The following is an 18548-nucleotide window of genomic DNA, read 5'->3' as shown; positions in this document are numbered from 1 at the left end:
ACTCCTAGTTAAATACTCAAGATAACTGAAAACATATGTCTCCACAACGTTCATAGCTGCATTATTCACGATAACCAAACCACAGAAACACCCCAATGTCCGTCAGCTTGATGAAGAGGTAAACAAAATGTGGTATATCCATACAATGGAATATTTTTCAGCCACAAAAAGAAATGAAGTATTGATCACATGCCTGGATACAGAGATGGATGAGTCCTGAGCACATCATGCGAACTGAAAGAAGCCAGACACAGAATGCAACCTAGTGTATGATTCCATTTATATGGAATGTCCAGAACAGACAAATCCAAAGAGACAGAAAGTGGATTAGCGCTTGTCAGGGGCTGGGGGGAGGGGAGATAGGGAAAAACTTCTGATGAGTCATGAAAATGCCTTGGTAAATTCGATAGTGTGACAGATGCACAAGTTTGCCAATACGCTAAGACCCACCCAACTGTCCACTTTGTAAGGGTGAATCTTATGCAATGTGAACTATATCTCAATTTTCAAAACTACTGAAACCTAAAATAATTACACTGGCGCTCTGTTAGTACATTCCTGAAGAAAACAACAAAACGGATCCCAAATAACGTGAAAAGATTTAACGTATCATAAAAGAAGCAGGTCTGTTTATAAGAACATGTGTGTTCATAGAGAAATACACAGAAATGTTAACAAGCATTGCGTCTGGGTGGTACACTTGTGGGTGATTTTTATTTTCTTCTTTTTATTTTTTGTATTTTCTAAATTTTCTACAATGAGTCAGAACAAAAATAAACATGTTTTTTTAAAAACAAAGTGCGTCAGTGTATAATTAAGTCCCGGGCTCCGGAGTGCTGAGATGAGGGAGGCCGGCAAGGGAGCTCTCCACGGAGCCGGCACAGGGAAGGCGCTGGGGAAGGAAGGACCGGAGAGCCAGCAATGGAAGGAGACGCACGGCTTTGTGTCACCTCTATGTCCCACCTTTCCGGATCTTCTGCCTAAGCCGTCACCAGGCCCCGGCCATGGAATCTCATGGCTGTGGGCCTCCTCTTAAGCCCAGAGCCATTGCTGTGGCCTCGGCCCTATCCTGCAGTGGCCTAACTGGCCTCACTGTCCCCCTTCAGCTAGGTCCATTGTGCCCTCTCAAAGCCATAGGTTTGTCTCTGTGAAAACCCTGCAGTGACCTCTGTTGCCTCCGAGACAGTCCCCGGCTGGTCGTCGAAGGCTCCAGCCTTCCCTGCAGGTCATCTCACAGGCAGGTTGGCACATGGTGCTGCAAGCTAGGGAAGCTAGGCCCGTCCCAAGCAAAGCCGCTGTTCCCTGCATCCAGCGTTACACCTCCCATGCCTCTGTTCTGCTGCCTCCACACCCCGCTCAGGCTCCTCCCCTCCTTTGACCTCCACCTGTCCACCTTTTAGTCTACCTTCCATGCCCGAGTGCGGTCTCTTGCACGGAGCTCTGCTGATCGTCCCAGCCACAGGGCATCCCACACACCCTGAGGCTCTCCTTTCATCTCAGCAGCTGGGATGTCAGGCTGCCGGGACTACCAGCATTGTGACTCCGTGCAGCCTGATGGCCACAATTAGAATCAGATGACATGGGTTCTCTAAAGCCCTAAAAGCTTTGGGAAAGATAGCTGTAGCTCTGTGCATATGTATTTAGAGGCCCTTTATGTTCAGCGTCTCCTTCCTGCCCTTGCTCTCGGTTCCACGCGGAGCTACACAGCTGTGCTACCGGCATAGTGACGTTCCCCCTTTGATGTGAGAGGGAATCAAGGACTGTGCTCTTTATGTGTTCAACCTCCATGACAAGACTGATCCAGAAATGCTCTTGGTAGATTCTCATTTTATGAAAGACCCCAGCTTAGCTGGACCACGTGGAGATGACCATGACCTCGGAGGATGAATTTGGGTTTGAAAATCCTGAGACAGATGTGGAAAAGTTCAGGTGTCCACAGGAAATGGTAGATTACACTGCAGATAAGAAAACGGTCTATGCATAACGTATCAGACCCCCCCTTTTTTTTTTTTACTGAGAGAAGACTCAGACGATACTGCCAAGTGTCTGGAAGGGAGAATGCATTTTGGCATCATTGCTTTCTTGGACAGCGTCATTCTGTTGGACTTGTATTTAAATTATCTAAGTATTTTGTCCTTTAAAAATAAATAAATAAAACCAAAAAAGAAAAAAAAAGGAAACTAGGTTGTCAAACTTCTCACCTCTGCAGAGTAGAAGTTCGATGTTAGACAGACACAGATTTGAAATCTCAGCTCTGATGCTCGGTGCCATGGAGTACTTGGCACAGCGTCTGACACTGCAGGAGCCCAGCAAGTGTTAGCTGCCCCCTTCCCACTGCACTCTGGACCAGCTGTATTCTATCATGTACTGTTCGTGACTGTGCCCTGTACGTCCCGATTGTAAGGTGCTCACCATGGGTCTGCATGATGAAAGGGATACAGGATGGGTGAGACACACTCACTCATTGCAGGGTGACAACCTGAAAGGACCACTCCTGGGGTCAGGAGTTGGGGGAGAACCTATCCCTCTCTGGTAATCTAGTTTTGTGGCAGAGCCCGGTAGGGTGTGGAGGACCATAGTCCTAGCCTCCAGAGTCTATCTTGCTCAGCTCCTCCCAGCCAGGGTTTCTTTGAGCCACCCAAATCATCCTCCTCAGGTCCCCTCACTAGTGCAAAATGATGACACTGCAGGAGACAATTATGGAATTTAGTCTTATAATAAGACCACTATTTACTGCGTGCTTGGGATCTACCTGGTGGAGATTCTATCTGTTACCTATACATTACCCCGTGAGCCTTCCTAACAATCACTTTCTCATCCCCAGTTTACAGTCTACGAAGCCAAGGCTCAGAACAATTCACCCATGACCCTTAATCTAAGAAATGGCAGGGCCGGCTTCCAAAGAAAAGCAACAGCTATTTCCAGAGAAAGACCCTAAAATCACAAGCCACCCTCTGAGCTGAAGGGAGACAGATTCTCTGGGCCACCACAATCTAGAGCCCCAGACTGAGCCAAGACTCAAAGAATGCTAGACCTGTGCCAGGGTCTTCCCAGGCTGGATACATGAGGGTTTTGATTAAGGGGTCAGTGAGAGAGCCCATGCTTGTGCCTGGCACAGCACCAGCCACCCAGCAAATGCTCCCTAAGACTTAATTTCCTTTTGCCTTCTGACTTCCCAGACTCAGAGCAGCTTGGGCCCAGTCAGATTCAGAACACTTGTCAGGTCATACTATGGAAGAGATGAACCAAGAAGGGTAGCCATCTCCCCTGGGCTAGGCATGCAACCCTTTCTCAGAACTTTTCAGACTTGCCAGAAGGTGACCACTGAGTGTCCCTATACCCACCCCACCCCACGCCCCAGTTCTGAAACCAGATCTCTAGACAGTACCTAAAGAGTATTTATTGTCTGTACCCACACCCTGTCCCTCTCCACCAATCTGAAATCTGATGAGCTTCTCCTCTAAGTCCTGCAAAGACAAGAAGAGTTCTGCTTGAGTCTTTCCTTCTCTGCTCCGGCTAGGGCCTCCCCTCCTGCCCTCCTGGTTATGAAGACTGAGGATCCCTGCTTCAGGTACCTAGTGTTTCTCATGTGCCCACTGGGCGCAGAGTTAGATGGACTCGGTGTAGGAGGATTTCCTGGAGAGATGAATGTGGCATTGATATAGGAAGTAGAGAGGCAAGGTTTGGCAGAAAGGAAGAGGAAAAACATCCTAGTCTGAGAAAGAGCTTACGTCCAAGCTTGGGGGTAGAAGAGGACAGGTTTGGGGAGCTAAGGGGAGGTAGGGGTCAGTGACTTTGCTGGAGTGGGTGGAAAGCAGGGACACCAACATGAAAGCAGATAGAACTCAAATGAAGATTTGCCCCAGGTAGTCCTTGGGGGTCTGTGGGTGGCTTCTGATCAGAGAAGCAAGATTACTTACACAGTGCTGTCTGGGGACTTGGAGGAGCCTTGGGCCTCACCCTTCACCACACCCCCTCTGATCCATTCTGCCTCAACAAACAACAGAACTAAGAACCCAGGGACTACTTAGTTCCTTCCAGCCTCCCCAGCACCTCCCCTACCCCACACACCAGACAGTGCTCTCCCATTCAGTCCCCTTTCCCTCTCTTGGCTCCCACCTCCTCTCTCCTCCAGGTGGGCCCCTCCCCTGCACTCCAGATGTTCCGAAGGAGTTTTTACTATAAGGCCCTTCAGGCCCCAGGTTAGCAGATGTGCAGCTGAAAAGCAGGTTAATGGGGGCCAGGGGAGCCCGCTGAGGCTGAGGCTGGGGGCCGAGGCAGCTGCATTGGCCCAGAAGGCCTCGTGGCTCCCTGAGGAGGCCTAGCAGCCTCGTTCCTGTCAGCTGCAGCTGACAGAGCAGGAAAGAAAGGGGAATGGGCTGCGGGGCTGTCCCAGCTGGGGAATAGAGCCTCCTGACTCCCTGGCTGGGATGAATCCGGGCTTTCCTCTTCATCCCCACCCCCACCCCACGCTGGAGCTCTGGAAATTATGAATGCCCCCCGGGTAGTCAGCCTGAGAAGTCAGCTTCCCCAGCCCCTGCTGCTTTATTTTACTAAGAGTTCCATGCCCCACAAGGGCCAAGGGCTGCCGGCACAGCGATCAACCCTAAGTAGCAGGTAGTTCTAAATAATGTTATTCTTGGCTCTGGAAGGTATGACATGGGTTTCAAAAAAAAATAAGTTTACTTCCCATTTCTGTTTTATTTAGGTTGATACACACACTAAAGTGCAGCCCCTGAAAACATGCCATCCGATGGTGGGGGCTATGGTCTCACACACCCCTCCTCTCGGTGCACACACAGCACAGAGGGCACCCACACACGGCCAAAGCCACAGTGTGTCTGTATCAGGCTGTAATCTGCGTTCCTCTCACTTTAAACCCCTTGGGTCACCTCCATGCTCTCACTCCTTTCTGAGCTCTGTCTGCTATCCTACCTCCCCTAAAAGCGACAGGAGAGGGCAGGAAGGGCCGTCGTCCCCTAGACTTCCCGCCTTTCTCAGGGCGGCTCCAATGTTCTCTGGAAGCACCCACAGGCAGGTGGGAGGCAGTGAGCGGTGGTACAAAGCGTGGGCATCAGAATCAGACACACTCGAGCTTAAATCCCAGCCCTCGGTCGCACAAACTGTGTGTTACTGAGCAAATTACTTCAGCTCTCTGACCCTGTCTCCTCATTCATTCATTCGCACCCTCACAAGCAAAGACGTCCAGGCGCCTGCTACATGCCCGGCACTGTACTAGGTGTGGGGAATCCTGAATTAAACAAATGGATCCAGTCTCTACCCTCACAGAACTCAGAGTGTACTCTGTAGAAGGGAATGTGGACAAGGAAACAGGAAGGGAATAGAATTGCAGGCTGCTCTGTGAGTGCATTGTGGGGGCACCAGGATGGATGGATTGGGGGGGTCAGAAAAGGCCTCCCGCAGGAGGAGGCATTTAAGCTAAGGCCTAATGGGTGAGTGGGACTTGGGTCGGTAAGCAGGAGAAATAGGAACGAGTGTTCCAGGAACACTCAGGAACACGGGCTGCAGGCCCAGGGTAGCCACACATCGTTCCCTCCAGCTCCTGCAAAGGCGGGAGGGTGAACCAGGGGGAGGAAGGCAGGAGCCAGTGGCAATTTGTAGCTGAGCCAAGGAGTTTGGGCTTTGTCTTGGGGTAATTGGGAGCCCCTGAAGAATTTTAAGTAGGGGAGTGACATGATCAGATTTGTGTTTTAGGACCCACGTAACTGCGATGTGGGGGACAGATTAAGGTAACTTCGGAACGGACACGGGGGGCCATTCGGAGGCTGCTGCTGCAAGCCAGGCAAGAGATGGTGGCAGGCAGATGGTGGCAGGCAGGGGAGGAAAGGCAGGAGGACTTATTTCCAAGCAATCCGGATGTACAGTCCCTGGGACTTGACCGATGAGATGTGGGAGTGGTGAGAGTCAAGGAGGACTCCAAGTCCCTGGATGAGGGAGTGACACGAACGGTGGTGCCATCTCTTGGGACAGCGCATGCTAGAGAAGGACTGTCCGCAGGAGGGAAGATGACGAACATGTGCGAAATGTTCTGTGTGAGGTACGTTTGGCTCATCTAAGTGGAGATTCCACTGGGCAACTCACGTGCCAGTCTGGGCTGGAGAGGGTGACCCGGGACCATCAGTGTGGAGGGGAACTGAGCCCACAGGCAGATAAGAAACTGCCTGGGGGGGCGCCTGGGTGGCACAGCGGTTAAGCGTCTGCCTTCGGCTCAGGGCGTGATCCCGGCGTTGTGGGATCGAGCCCCACGTCGGGCTCCTCTGCTATGAGCCTGCTTCTTCCTCTCCCACTCCCCCTGCTGTGTTCCCTCTCTCACTGGCTGTCTCTATCTCTGTCAAATAAATAAATAAAATCCTTAAAAAAAATTAAAAAAAAAAAAGAAAAAGAAACTGCCTGGGGACAAACTGAGGAGCACACAGAACAAAGGGACAAGGAAAGAGCCCCCCCCCCCACATTCTGCCATTTATAGGGTGGGCAGGGGGAGAGGCACCTGTGAAAAAATTGCGGAGTGGCCAGAGAGGTAGGGGAGAAGCAGGAGACCAAGTTCCGTGCACACGAGCCGCAGGAAGAGAGGACTTGGAGGAGAGTGTCAACACTAGCACATGCTGCTAGAAGATGGCATGAGATAAGTTCTGGAAAGAGCATGTTGCACTCAGAGAAGGTCCAGTGACCTCGGTAAGAACCATTCTGATGGTCTAAGAGGCCCACAGAAGCTGGACTGAAGGTGACAAAGTGGAGGCAACTGGTGGGGACTGGAAGCAGGGGAGGGGAGAGGAGAGAGAGCAGCAGCTGGAAGGGGCCTGGGGCAGGGTCCTGGTCGTACTGGCCGGCCGGCTGCTGATGGCACCTGGTGTGATGTCTGGCATATGGGAGAGGCTCCGGGAAAGTCCCTTCCCTCTTTCCCTCCCTTCCGTCTCCTGCCTTCTTGCCTTCTCTTCCCTCAGTCTTGTCCCATACTGTCGCCTTGACACTGAAGAGAGGCATGGGGCCAAGGTCACCTCTGCTGGATGGTCCTCTGTGGCCCCCAACCCCACAAAGGGGCTGCATTCCCACTTGCAAGGTGATCAAGACAGGACATCCTGAAAAAGCCCCTGAAGAAAGAGTTCATTTCTTCTAGGAGACACAGGGAGAGGGGAGAGAGCTGGGATGGCCAAGCTTGCCCTTTTTCCTCAGGGAAGAGATTGCTTTGCAAGGGGACAAAAGTGACCTCCTCTCCAGGGGCTGCCAGGGCCCCCCAAGGCTCAGCAACCTTTCAACAGCCACCACCCCAGAGCAGCTCGCCCTCACCAAGCACTGTGAGCCTTCTCTCCTCCCTCTCATCACCCAGGCCCCTCCAAGGTCCCCAAAGGTCCTCCTGACTAGCTCATTGTTGGAGTGATTTTATTTAAGGGTGACAGGGGAAGGAATTGGCTCCCAGTCCAAAAGCAGGTGTTAGGGCTAGAGAGGGGAGAGAAGTCACCCTGGTGAGAGAGTCTCCCAGGGGGTCATATTCCAGAACAACTGCTCTTAGAGCCATCTGGTTGAAGAGGTCACAGAGGTTCATAAATAGATCGTCCCCTTTCAGAGCCAAAAAGCATCTGTTGGCCTGACCTGGGTTCCAGCTAGCTGCAGCCCTGCCACTAACGCACTGGGTGACACCGGGAGAGTTGCCTCCCCTCTCTGCTGCCTGGTTTCCTCACCTGTGGAAGAGGCACTTGGACTGGGTGACCCCGCAGCACCTTCCAGCTGGGTATTCTAAGGTCCTGTGGTCTGGGGTGGGCAGCCTCCACCCACGTAGCCTCAGCCGGTGGCCAGAGCAGGAGCCCGGTGCGTTCACAGCCTTTTCCGGTTGGTGTGTGGATCCCCACACTCCAGCAAGCGGCTGGCAGCCACCTTGGCTCCAAAGGCTCATAAACGGGTGGAAAATTACTCATAGACTCTCGGAAAAGACCACACTTTCCCAGACCCTGACAGTCTTCTCTCACTGGGATGGAGGATGGCGGCAGGCTGGGGAGTGGGGAGCGGGCGGCTGGTGTGGCAGGGGCGCAGCCAGGGACGGCTGGCTTCAGGCACACAGGCACTCTCTCCACCTCTTCCTGGCTCTGATCTGAGCCTTCTCTTAACTCCTCTCTGGACTATTCCAAGGCTTCCGTGGCAAAGACTTTTGACAAGATGTTGTGAGCTCCCAGAAAATGTCAAGAGTGGATCGGAGTGAGATGGGGCCAAATCCCTTCCTGCCCCCAGGCCAAATGTGGCGAGTGTGATTCCAGAGGACTTTCAGAACAAAGTGCTTTACACTTTCCCCGTCCCTGTGGTTTTAGGCAGCTGGGAAGTTCTTCCCAAAGTCTAACCATTGTGTCTCCACCTGCATCCTCCAAGAGATCCTCTGGTACAGCTCATTGCCTCTAGGTGGGTCCACAGTCAAACCATTCCAAACCTCGCATTTCTACCCTACAGGTGCCAAGGGAAGATGGGGATGTAAAAGGGGCTTTAAAGCTTGAGAACTTTGCATAGAAAGTCCTTAGGGCCTAGGGGATAAGGGCAGGCGTGAATGGACGTGGACGACTGGGAATGATCATGGCCCATCTTAACTGAGGTTGGGAGAGGGGCACGGTGCCCCAGAAGCTCCTGGACAACAGAACAGTGATTCTCAAATTGTAATTGTGTACAGATAGCCTGGAAGGTAAAAGGGTAGGTCTTGTTAAAATGCAGATTCAGATCATTGGAGCTTGAGAGAGGGCACTGCCAACACGTGCCATGGCTCCCCAGTGCTGCTGGCCTATGAGCCACGCTTGGAGTAGTGAGGGTCAGAACAGTGGTTCCCAAATCTGGCTCTGCCTCAGATAGCACCTGGGAGGACTCTTTCTCACATCTGGAGTCCTGGGCATCTGCCTTCAAGATTCCTAGTCAGGCGCTATGAGAAATGGCTGGGGCATTTTGTAAGCTTCCCTAAGTGTTGTGAAGCAGACGACCGTGGGAACCAGACCTCTGGGGTCCCTCCCAGCTACGGGCTTCATCTGCATCGTCTAGGATGGTGGGCTTGGAATTCGGGTGAACTATTTATCAATTCTATGATCAACTCCCCAATCCTTAATTTTCTCTTCTATAAAATGGAAATCATAGTACTTCCTGTAGAAATTTGTCACAAGGAACAAAGGTGATACCTGCTAAGCATTAGCCTAGGGCCAGGTACACAGTAAGCATTCAACAAACATTAACCACCAGTAGGATTCTAATCACACCCTTACTGGGCTTCACCTGGTTTTCATCATTTTGGCCAACTCCCATTTTGCTCTTACACACTAATTTTGTATCATGTCCACTTGCACTGACCTTCTGTCTTGGAAGCTTGAGACCGTAGTGTATGGGAGGGGCGGAGTGAAGGTGGGCGTCTGGTGTGTGTGATATTCCCACATCAAACCATGAGCTGACGAAAGGCGGGCTTTTGTGTTATGACTGATCTCAGTAACTTCCAGCCAGGCATTCCGGCACTGAGCAAAGCCTGAACAAACAAACCAATGGGGAAGGATGGAAGGGTGGAAGGGTGGAAGGGTGGAAGGGTGGAAGGATGGAAGGATGGATGGATGGACAGATGCCAGGGGCTAGATCTCCTCTTTCCTCTGGACATACCGAGGACCCAGGCCAGGGCTCTGCCCTGATGTCAGCTGCTCAGAGAGGGCATTAATACAAGTGGATGGAAACTTGCCTCTGTCTTCTCCCCACCGGGGAGGGGGTCACCCAATTCTTGGCTCTACCTGGGGCCCATGTGCACCTAAATCACATCTGAGTCATTGGGTCCCACACCCCGACCCAGGGTACTCCTGCCTCTCTCAGATCTCTTGGGCCTAAGCCTCGAAGAGCTCCATGGGACTCAAGGGGCAGGCGGGTGGGGAGACCCACAAGTCTGGACTGAGGTGTTCCTCCTGGGGCTGAGGCACCACGCTGCTCCTGGGTGGCCCTGCTTGGGCCGGCTCTATCCCAGACCAGCATTTACAGCTGAAAAAACCTCCACAGGATCCCAGGACCCAGCCCACCACGGACANGCCCGCCCACCCACCCACCTCAGAGCAGCCTCTGCCCCAGACGAATGTAGTAATCAACTCCCGGAACCTTGGGGAGATCCAAATACGGTAGCATATAATCATGGAGCCTGAAATAGCTGTGCCAGGGAGGCCATCTGCCACCTCGTGCGTCCCTGGGGACCCCTCAGCTGGGCCCCACAGCACGGCTGGGCCTCAGGGCCCTTTCTGGCAGGCAGGCAAGTTTGGGTGGGACTGACAAGATTCACTAGATCACCTGAAGGGCTCAGGGGCAGCTTGGGGGGGCTTCTCCATGCAGACTGGGCATCTTTGGGATGGGACTTGGATCAGAACTACCTGGACCTCAGGGCCTTTTTCTCCCTGGGCCTGCCAGCCTTGGGCTTTACTTTGCCAGATGGCCACACAGCTGGCTCATGGGCTACTGCCCTCTGTAAGCCTCCTGTTCTCATTCTGACCTGACCCTCGGCTCTTTACCCCATGTGCTCTCCCTGAGGCTGCAGGCTCACTTGCCCTTCTCTGCTCTCCCTCTTATTCCTTGTGGCTGGTTGGAGAGGGGCTCCCTAAAAGGTAAGTCCATGTCCTAACTCCCAGAACTTGTGAAGGAGAACTTATCTGGCAAAAAGGTCTTTGCAGTTGTGATCAAGTCAAGGCTCTTGAGATGAGATCATCTGGATTGTCTGGGTGGGCCCTAAATCTAATGACAAGTGTCCTAACAGGAGACCACAGAGAGACACAAAGAGAAGAGAAGTCCACGTGAAGATGGAAGGCAGAGACTGGGTGATGCGGCCACAGGGAATGCTGGCTACCAAGAGAAGCTGCAAGAGGCCCTGTCGACACCTTGATTTCAGACTTCTGGGCTGCAGAACTATGAGGGAAAGAACTGCTGTTGTTTTAAGCCACCCAATTTGCTATGGCGGCCCAAGAAAACAAATAGATCTCTTTTCTCCAGGACTGATTCTTAATCTTCAGTGTTCATGGAATCCCCTGGTGGGCTTCTTAAGACACAGACTGCTGGTCTCTTTGGTCCACAGATTCTGTTTCAGTAGGTCCAGGGTGGGGCCTGAGAATTTGCATTTCCCAGGTAATACTTATGCTGCTGGTCCAGGGACCACACTTCCAGAACCACTATTCTACAAGTTCTATTCATGACTGTGTTGGCCCATTCTCTCCCTCAAAGGCCCATTCTCTCCCTCCTTCCTTGTCTCCCCCAGTGATGTCCTCCTCCTGCCACCGGTGCTCAGGAGAGCAGAGAAAATGCCTCCTTGAGGGAATTCTCCAGTCTTAGGCATTACTGGCTCTTTCTCTTGAAATCACCCTGGCCTTCCACTGGGGCCTTTCAGAGATTTGCTTCAGGGAGGCTGTGAGTGGTATGGTAAGTCATGGTTGGGCTCTTCTGTTCTCACCACAAGAAGACCCTACTTAGTTCCCCCCCGACTCCATCTCTAACTCACTGGGGATTCTTGAGCAGAGGACCCCCCTCCCCCGCCGTACCTTCCCTCTCAGGTGGGTCTGTAAAATGGGCTATAAATGCTGGTGCAACTCCTTGCAAGGGTGAAATAGAAAAGCTGTTCCAAAGGCGCTTAGGTGGCTCAGTAGGTTAAGTGTCCAACTCTTGATTTCAGCTCAGGTCATGATCTCAGGGTCGTGGGATCAAGCCCTGCTTTGGGTTCTGCGTTCAGCAGGGAATCTGCCTGAGATTTTTCTCCCTCTGCCTCTGTCCCTCCTGGCTGCTTGTGCTCTCTCTCTCTCTCAAATAAATAAATAAATCTTAAAAAAAAAAGAAAAGAAAAGCTGTTCCTCATGAAAAGTTTCTAGAAAGATCTTAATGCTCTTCAGTAGGTGATTATTAGGGACAACCAGCCTCAGGCCCTCTCTCTTTGGGGGTTATGATCAAAGCCAGTGGTCTTTAGGGATCAATGCTCATGCCAGAGTGTCAGCAGCCCTAGCTCCCCAGGCAACCGATACTCTCTCCTTGTTATGGACTGAGTGTGATGGATTTAGGAGGTGAGGCCTTCAGGAGGTGATTAGGATTAGGTGAGGTCACAAGGGTGAAACCCATGTGAACGGGCTTAGTGCCCTTGTAAGAGTCAGGACAGAGCCTGCTTCCTGTCTCTGCTCTTCCAGACGTGAGGGGGCAACCAGAAGTCGCCAGTCTGCAACTCAGGAGAAGACCCTCATCCCCCTACTCAACCATGTTGGCAAGCTGACCTCAGACTTCCAGCCTCCCAAACTGTTGGGAGATGAATTTCTGCCAGTTACGAGCCACGCTGTCTATGGTGCTTGGTGAGAGCAACAAAAACTGGCTCCATTCAACCCTAGAACTGCCAGAGTAAGGGCCACAAGAGCCTAGTCCTGGCTTCTCGGGCATCCCCCAGCAGAATGAACCACCCAAAGCCAGCCCTGGGAGCAGGCGCTCTGGAAACACCTTGGTCCCCAGAGCCCCAGCGATGACGCAGTCCTCAGGGCTTGTCGTCGGCTCACTCAGCAGCCTCAGAACGCCCTTGAGAGGCAGCCCAGCACCACAGTTATATGCGTGGACTCTGAGCCAGGCTGCCTGAGTTTTGGACCATGGCCCTGCTACATACTCACTGTAATAACTTTCATCAAGTCACATCACTCTCCCTGTGCCTCAGTGGTCTGCTCCTCTATAAAATGGGGCAGTGAGACTACCAGTAGTAAGCATCCCAGAGGAGGACTGCGAGGAGTAAGAGAGGTAAGAAGGATAAAGACCTCACACACAGCACACAAGTGCCTTCTAAGGGCTGGTTATTATTAGTCTGGCTGTGGTCATCCATCTGGGGGGACAACTGTCCCTTGGAGGGGGGTCAGATGTATGGGATGAGGGGGACCTACTCAGAAGCCCCTTGCTTTCACCTTTTCTGATCCTTGTCCTCATAGAACTGGCCTCTGGCACTGGCCAGAATGGTTTAGCCATTTTCTCCTGGAGAAGTCTGAGTCTTTCCTCCTCATCCCCCCTCACAAATTCCCAGGAGACTGGAAGGGTTCAAGGAGAATGCTCTCCATTGCACAGAGATAAACTGAGACCCAGAGACAGCAAGCACACAGCAATCATAAGCGACTGAGGAACAGGGCCAGTAATCCCATTAGGGCGTTCTTGTATCTCTGGAGCTTGACACCTTTCTCTTGGGACACCTGTCTGCTAATCAACTCGTTTGACCCTCCCACTTTAGAGATAGGGAACCTTGGGCTCAGAAAGGGAGACTTGACCATGGCCTCACTACTAGTTAGTGACAGAGCCAGGACTTAAATCCAGGTCTCTGGATCCTAAAGCATGTATCTTAGAAGACGCATTAAGAGATAGAGGTTAAGAACATGGTACTTTGGGGGCACCTGGATGGCTCAGTCGGTTAAGCATCCGACTCCTGATTCCAGCTCAGGTCATGATCTCAGCGTGATGAGCTCGAGCCCCTGATGAGCTCCATGCTGGCCATGGAGCCTGCTTAAGATTCCCTCTCCCCTTCTCTCTCTGCCCCTCCCCCTCTGCTCCCTCCTCTTGCACATGCACATGCACACACACACTTTCTCTGTCTCTCAAAAAAAAAAATGGTACTTTGGAATTAGAGCTCAAATAGAATGCCAGCTCAGTTACATCCTAGCTGTGGGATCTTGGGCAAGTTGCTTAACTTCTCCGGCCTTTATTTGCCCCTTTTATAAAATGGGAATGATAGAAGAGTAGCTTCTATCCCAAAATGGGATTTCAGGATTAAATGAGATATGAATGTGCATTTTGAAGTATGTTAAGTGGGAGCCACTACTCCCTCCCCACATCACCCTGAGCCCAGCTGCCTTCCCATGCACACAGGTACACCCCACACACACACACACACCCCTCTCCAGCCCCAACTTCTCCAACTCTACCCCCTCAGCGGCAGGCAGCCAATGTGTTTTAGATTGGCTGGCTCGCGCTGAAGGACTTGTGGTGCTTCTAACTTGGGTTTCAGTTTGGAATCTGGCACCACTCTTGATTAATTTCCCCAGCTCGGCACAATGTTGGCCAGTTTCATGTGGCTATCCTTTGCAATTATGCATTTCTCCCCGTAGGGTATCCAGGATTGGGCTGTTTTCCTGTTTTCTCCCCTTTATTCCTGCCACTGTGCTTTTCTGATTCTTCTCCAGGGATCAGCCAGCCTGCACTTCCCGGGCCCCACCCCAGCCCCATCCTGAGGTCTTTCTGGGCTGTTTTTCTGCTTTTCCATGCACTCTCCCCCTGGCCCTGCCTCACCCCCACCCAGTTTCTATTTTCCCCCAGGCTCCGCTGGCTTCCCGTGGTTTCTCTTGGCCTTGGCTCAAGCCTGGCGTGACACATCTGGCATTGCCATCCTCTCCCTCCCACACTGGTCGGGGAAGAAGCAAGTGTATCCAGGGAGGGGGTATTGTGGAGCTGGGTGCTACCCACCCAGGTGCCAAGCCAAACAGCCTGTGTACCATGCCCAGCTGGTCACCTAGGGCCCCATCCCCTAAACCCAACCCCACTCCTGACTAATCCAAACCCACTTTCTCTTCCCCAGTGTCTGGTTCTAGCTGGTAGAAGGTGAAGCAAAGGACTGAACCTTCACTGAGGTTCCAGGAATGTCCACAAGAGTTTGTGAAGGGACCCTGCCTTTTGGTGGCAAGGAATAGCCTTTCCCAGAGCCCTGAGCCCCTGGGTGGGTCTGGCCTGCTCTGGGGAGGATGTACCATCCCCAGGAGAGATATGGGCAGGGATATTTCTCCTATATACTGCCTTCCTGATCCACTGACTTCCTACAAGAAGGAGGAAATTTCCATTTGTTTGTATTTATCAGGAAGGAGAGAGGGCCATCCGGTGATAGGCACCAAAAGTGACTTCCCTTGAGCCATGATGGGAAGGGCACGGCAGAACAACACTGGGGTACAGCCCTGCCTTCCCCACTCATTAGCTTTGACCGTGGAATAGTCTCTGAACTTACCTGAGCCTCTATTTCCTCATCTGCCAACAGAGGAGGCAACTATGAAGGAGTTTTTGTGAGATGAAGTCAGATCACACACACAAAACATCTCATGTAGCGCTGGCACACAGAGGGGCTCCTAAAATTGTCATTGGCTCCCACCCTCCCCTTTCAGCCTAGCAACCTGGGCTGGTTTTATTGTCTCTGTCTGAGATGGAGGAACCTGAATTAGTAGGACAGAGCCTCACTTAGAGGTCCCCAGCTTCCAAAAGCTCAGGATATAACACCCACCAAATCGAACATTCGAGTTGGGTTATGCACTCCTCCTCTTCTCCCCAAAACACACACACACACACACACACTGATGTCCTGCAGGTGGGGTGACCCCCTTTCCAGTTTGTCTGAGATGCTTGGTCACCCTACCCACAGGTACCTCAGCAGGTCCAAAGGGACCTCAGTGTCTCCCCTCTCCCTGTGTCCCTCCCCAGAGCACTCATCCTCCGGGGGTCACTACTCACTTACACTCTTACTGGGCTCTCACCATGTGCCAGGCTCTCAGCAACCAGCCTCTCTGTCCACCCAGATGTGGAAGCCAGAGACACGCCCATCAGCTTGACGCCTCCTCCCCTTCAACTCCACCTCCAGCCCGCACCACAAGCACTAGTAATAACTGTAGTAGCAGCAGCGAAAGGTACTGCTTTTTTATGTATATTACCTCATTTCATTCTATTTTATTGAGATACACAAACACCACCTCCACTTTACCAATAAAGAAAAGAAAGCAGAGAGGTGAACTAACCTGCTTAAGCCCTTACAGGAAGCAAGTGAAGGAGCCCACCCGGGACATCTGCTCCAGATCCTGACGACAGAGCATCTTGCTATTCCGATGCCTGCCTTTCTCCAGTTGCCATTAGGCTCCGTTGGTTCACCAGCCCCTTACTGGCTCCACACCCCCAGGCTGTCCTCCGTAACTACTGCCAAAGTAATCTTTCAGCAATGCAAGCTCTGTCACACTGCTCTCCTGCTGAAAATTCTCCTGTGGCCCAGGAGTGTTCAAATCCTTAGCAAGGTCCACGCCTACTCATTAGGCATTACCTCTTGCTAATTCCAGATCTCTCTCCACCACTGCCCCTCCCACCAGTCCCCCCAACACACACACAGTCCAGCCAAACTCACTTCCTTGCAAAGGTTTTAGAATTACTGGGTTCCTCATCTTTGTGTCTTTGCACGTGCCATTCCCTCTGCCTGGAATGTCCTTCCCTGATTCTTCGCCCCATTGATGCTTACTAATCCTTCAAGATGCAAGTCGGGTTTTGCCTCCGTGGCAAAGCCTCAAAAATAGATCAATGACAAGTTAAGTGAATAATATCATAATAGCCTCACCACACATCACAGCTGTGCAGAGTCTTCTTTTTACAAATCCCTCTCCTGTTTACTATATATTTGATCTTCCTGACAACCCTGTGAGATAGGCAGGGAAGATAATTACTCCCAACTCAAAGGTGGAAAAACTGAGGCACAGAGATGGTAAGGGACACAGTAGTCGGGATCAGAGCCAGGACGTGAAGCCAAGTTTTCTGCTTCACAAGACAGTGCTCTCCTCACAGGATTGCAAGAGCCAAAATCTGTTCATCTGCCTTAAAACTGTGGAAGTGGGGGACTGGGTCTCTGACCCCTGCCCTGACCCACCCAGACAATGGGGAGTAATAGGGCTGCAGGGAGAAGCCAATTACCTAGGTCCCCCAGCCACAGTGGCTGCCCATTTCTCAGAAAGTACAGAAGAAACTGCCTAAGAGCATCAAAGCATCATGCCTGGTCTGAAAGACAAGACCTTTGGAATTGCTAAGCAGGCAAAAGATGTGATTCACAATTAAAACAAAACTTAACCTTAAAAATAAGTGTGAAGTCCAGCAAAATTCTAATTTTTTTTCCCTTATGAATACCTCTTTGACGCTTTGGATGAAATGTCAAATTCTGCACACACGAACCCCTCCATTTTTGGCTGCCCCTGCTTTGTTGGTGCCCTAAGCAAATGTTTAGTCTGTGTTCGGGGGTGGAGACCAAGCACAGGATTTGCTGGCCTTTGATCTTCTGATGTTGGCCTCTAGGGAAATGCTGGGTTGCCTGCCCCGTTCAGTGGTGACCTGGATGGAGGGAGAAAAGATGTCCGGGGCCAGAGGCCCAGCATTTGTTGGGACAGAGGGTGGGAAGGTGAGAGAGTGAGTGGAGGCAGGAGCAGGCCAATCAGGCAGCTGGGGGGCGCTGGGGTTCAGACACAGGAGCAGGAGGGTAGGAGACAGCCAGGGCAGGGGTAGGGGAGGAAAGTCCTGACCATGGTTGGGTGTGGCACACATAGCTGGCCAGGGCCCCCACAGCTGGACCCCTCTATTTATGGTGCAGTAGGGCCTGAATATGGGTTATAGGAAGGAAAGCCACTTTTCCACCTCCTTCATCCTTCCACCTGGATGGGTGGACAGTTTAGAATCAGATACATCAATGGACTGGGCAGGGACCACAGCAGAACCCACAGGCCGAGGATGCCACGGGCCTTCGTCCTGACACAGTGCATGTTAACTGTGCCTCAGTTTCCCCCATGGTTAAATGTTATGCCCAGGCCTGTCTCTCAACTTTGATTTCTCCCAAAATATCCATTTACTCTCCCATCAGATACAGATATCCTTGAAAATTCAGTTGGTTCAGTGGGCCTGTATTAGGCACCTGCTAGGACCCAGGCCCCGCGACGTGCACTGCGTGAATAACACTCAGCACCTGGCCCAGAGGATTACAGCTGGCGAGCTTACATCACTAGACAGCACCTGTTTCTGCTTCCTCCCTTGGCCCGTCTTGCCTCCATGATGCCCCTACTGGGCAAGAAAGGAACTGCAGGGCTCCTTGACGAGATGGCTCTGTCCTGGGTGGCCAATGAGTCCCTGAATGCAGTCCCACCCACAAGTAGGGGAGATGGGTGTCTGAGCCTAGCCCCCCTACAAGCCCTGGGAGCTAGAGCAGGCTAGGTGGGGGGAGATAGCCCCTTCCTGGCACTTCTTTGGGTGGCACTCTGCCCCAGGCTCCATGGCAGAACGCCAGACACCCCAGGACCGCTGCCCCGGTGGCCCCACCTAGGGAGGTCCCATTCCCACAGTCCTCCGGTGGGGGCTTAGGGCCTTCCTTCCCGAATACACACGCAAATATACACGTACACACACTGACGACAACAAAAAACCCCGGAAAAACCAAAGCCCGGAGCGGCCTGCTCTCTGGAACATGGAGCGAGAAAGGGGGGCCCGCAGAAAGGAGGGGAAGCCGAGGCAGGGGGCCCGGGGCTGTGAGCCAGGCCCCAGGAAGCTGGCTCCCCAGCCCAGCCCTCCAGTGACTCACAGAGACTGAAGGCTCGGCAGCTCCCACAGCGCCTCCGCAGGGATTCCTCCCAGCTGGTTGTTCTGCAGCATCCTGTAAGGGGAGGGAAGGGCTTGGAGGACCCACGCAGCGTGCGCAGCTGGGGGGGTCCTCCCTCAAACCCCTGACCCACACCAGACCCCTCCCTCTCGCCCCAGCTTCCGAGCTCCAGAGAGCCCTGGTCCAG

At 52.4% G+C, this 18548-nt stretch overlaps 1 protein-coding gene across 1 annotated transcript in view; it reads right to left on the bottom strand.

Annotated features, from left to right (window-relative positions):
• The window catches only part of LGR6 (leucine rich repeat containing G protein-coupled receptor 6), a 115673-nt gene that overhangs the window by 59509 nt on the left and 37616 nt on the right, over nucleotides 1-18548 (bottom strand). Inside the window, exon 4 of the mRNA XM_040636462.1 lies at nucleotides 18344-18415. Coding sequence (XP_040492396.1) covers nucleotides 18344-18415 — 72 coding nt within the window. The remainder of the gene's footprint in view (nucleotides 1-18343; nucleotides 18416-18548) is intronic.

This window comes from Ursus maritimus, unplaced genomic scaffold, assembly GCF_017311325.1.
Source record: "Ursus maritimus isolate PB19 unplaced genomic scaffold, ASM1731132v1 scaffold_2, whole genome shotgun sequence".
Classification (NCBI taxonomy): Eukaryota; Metazoa; Chordata; class Mammalia; order Carnivora; family Ursidae; genus Ursus; species Ursus maritimus.
This window is presented reverse-complemented; position numbering and strand designations above follow the sequence as displayed.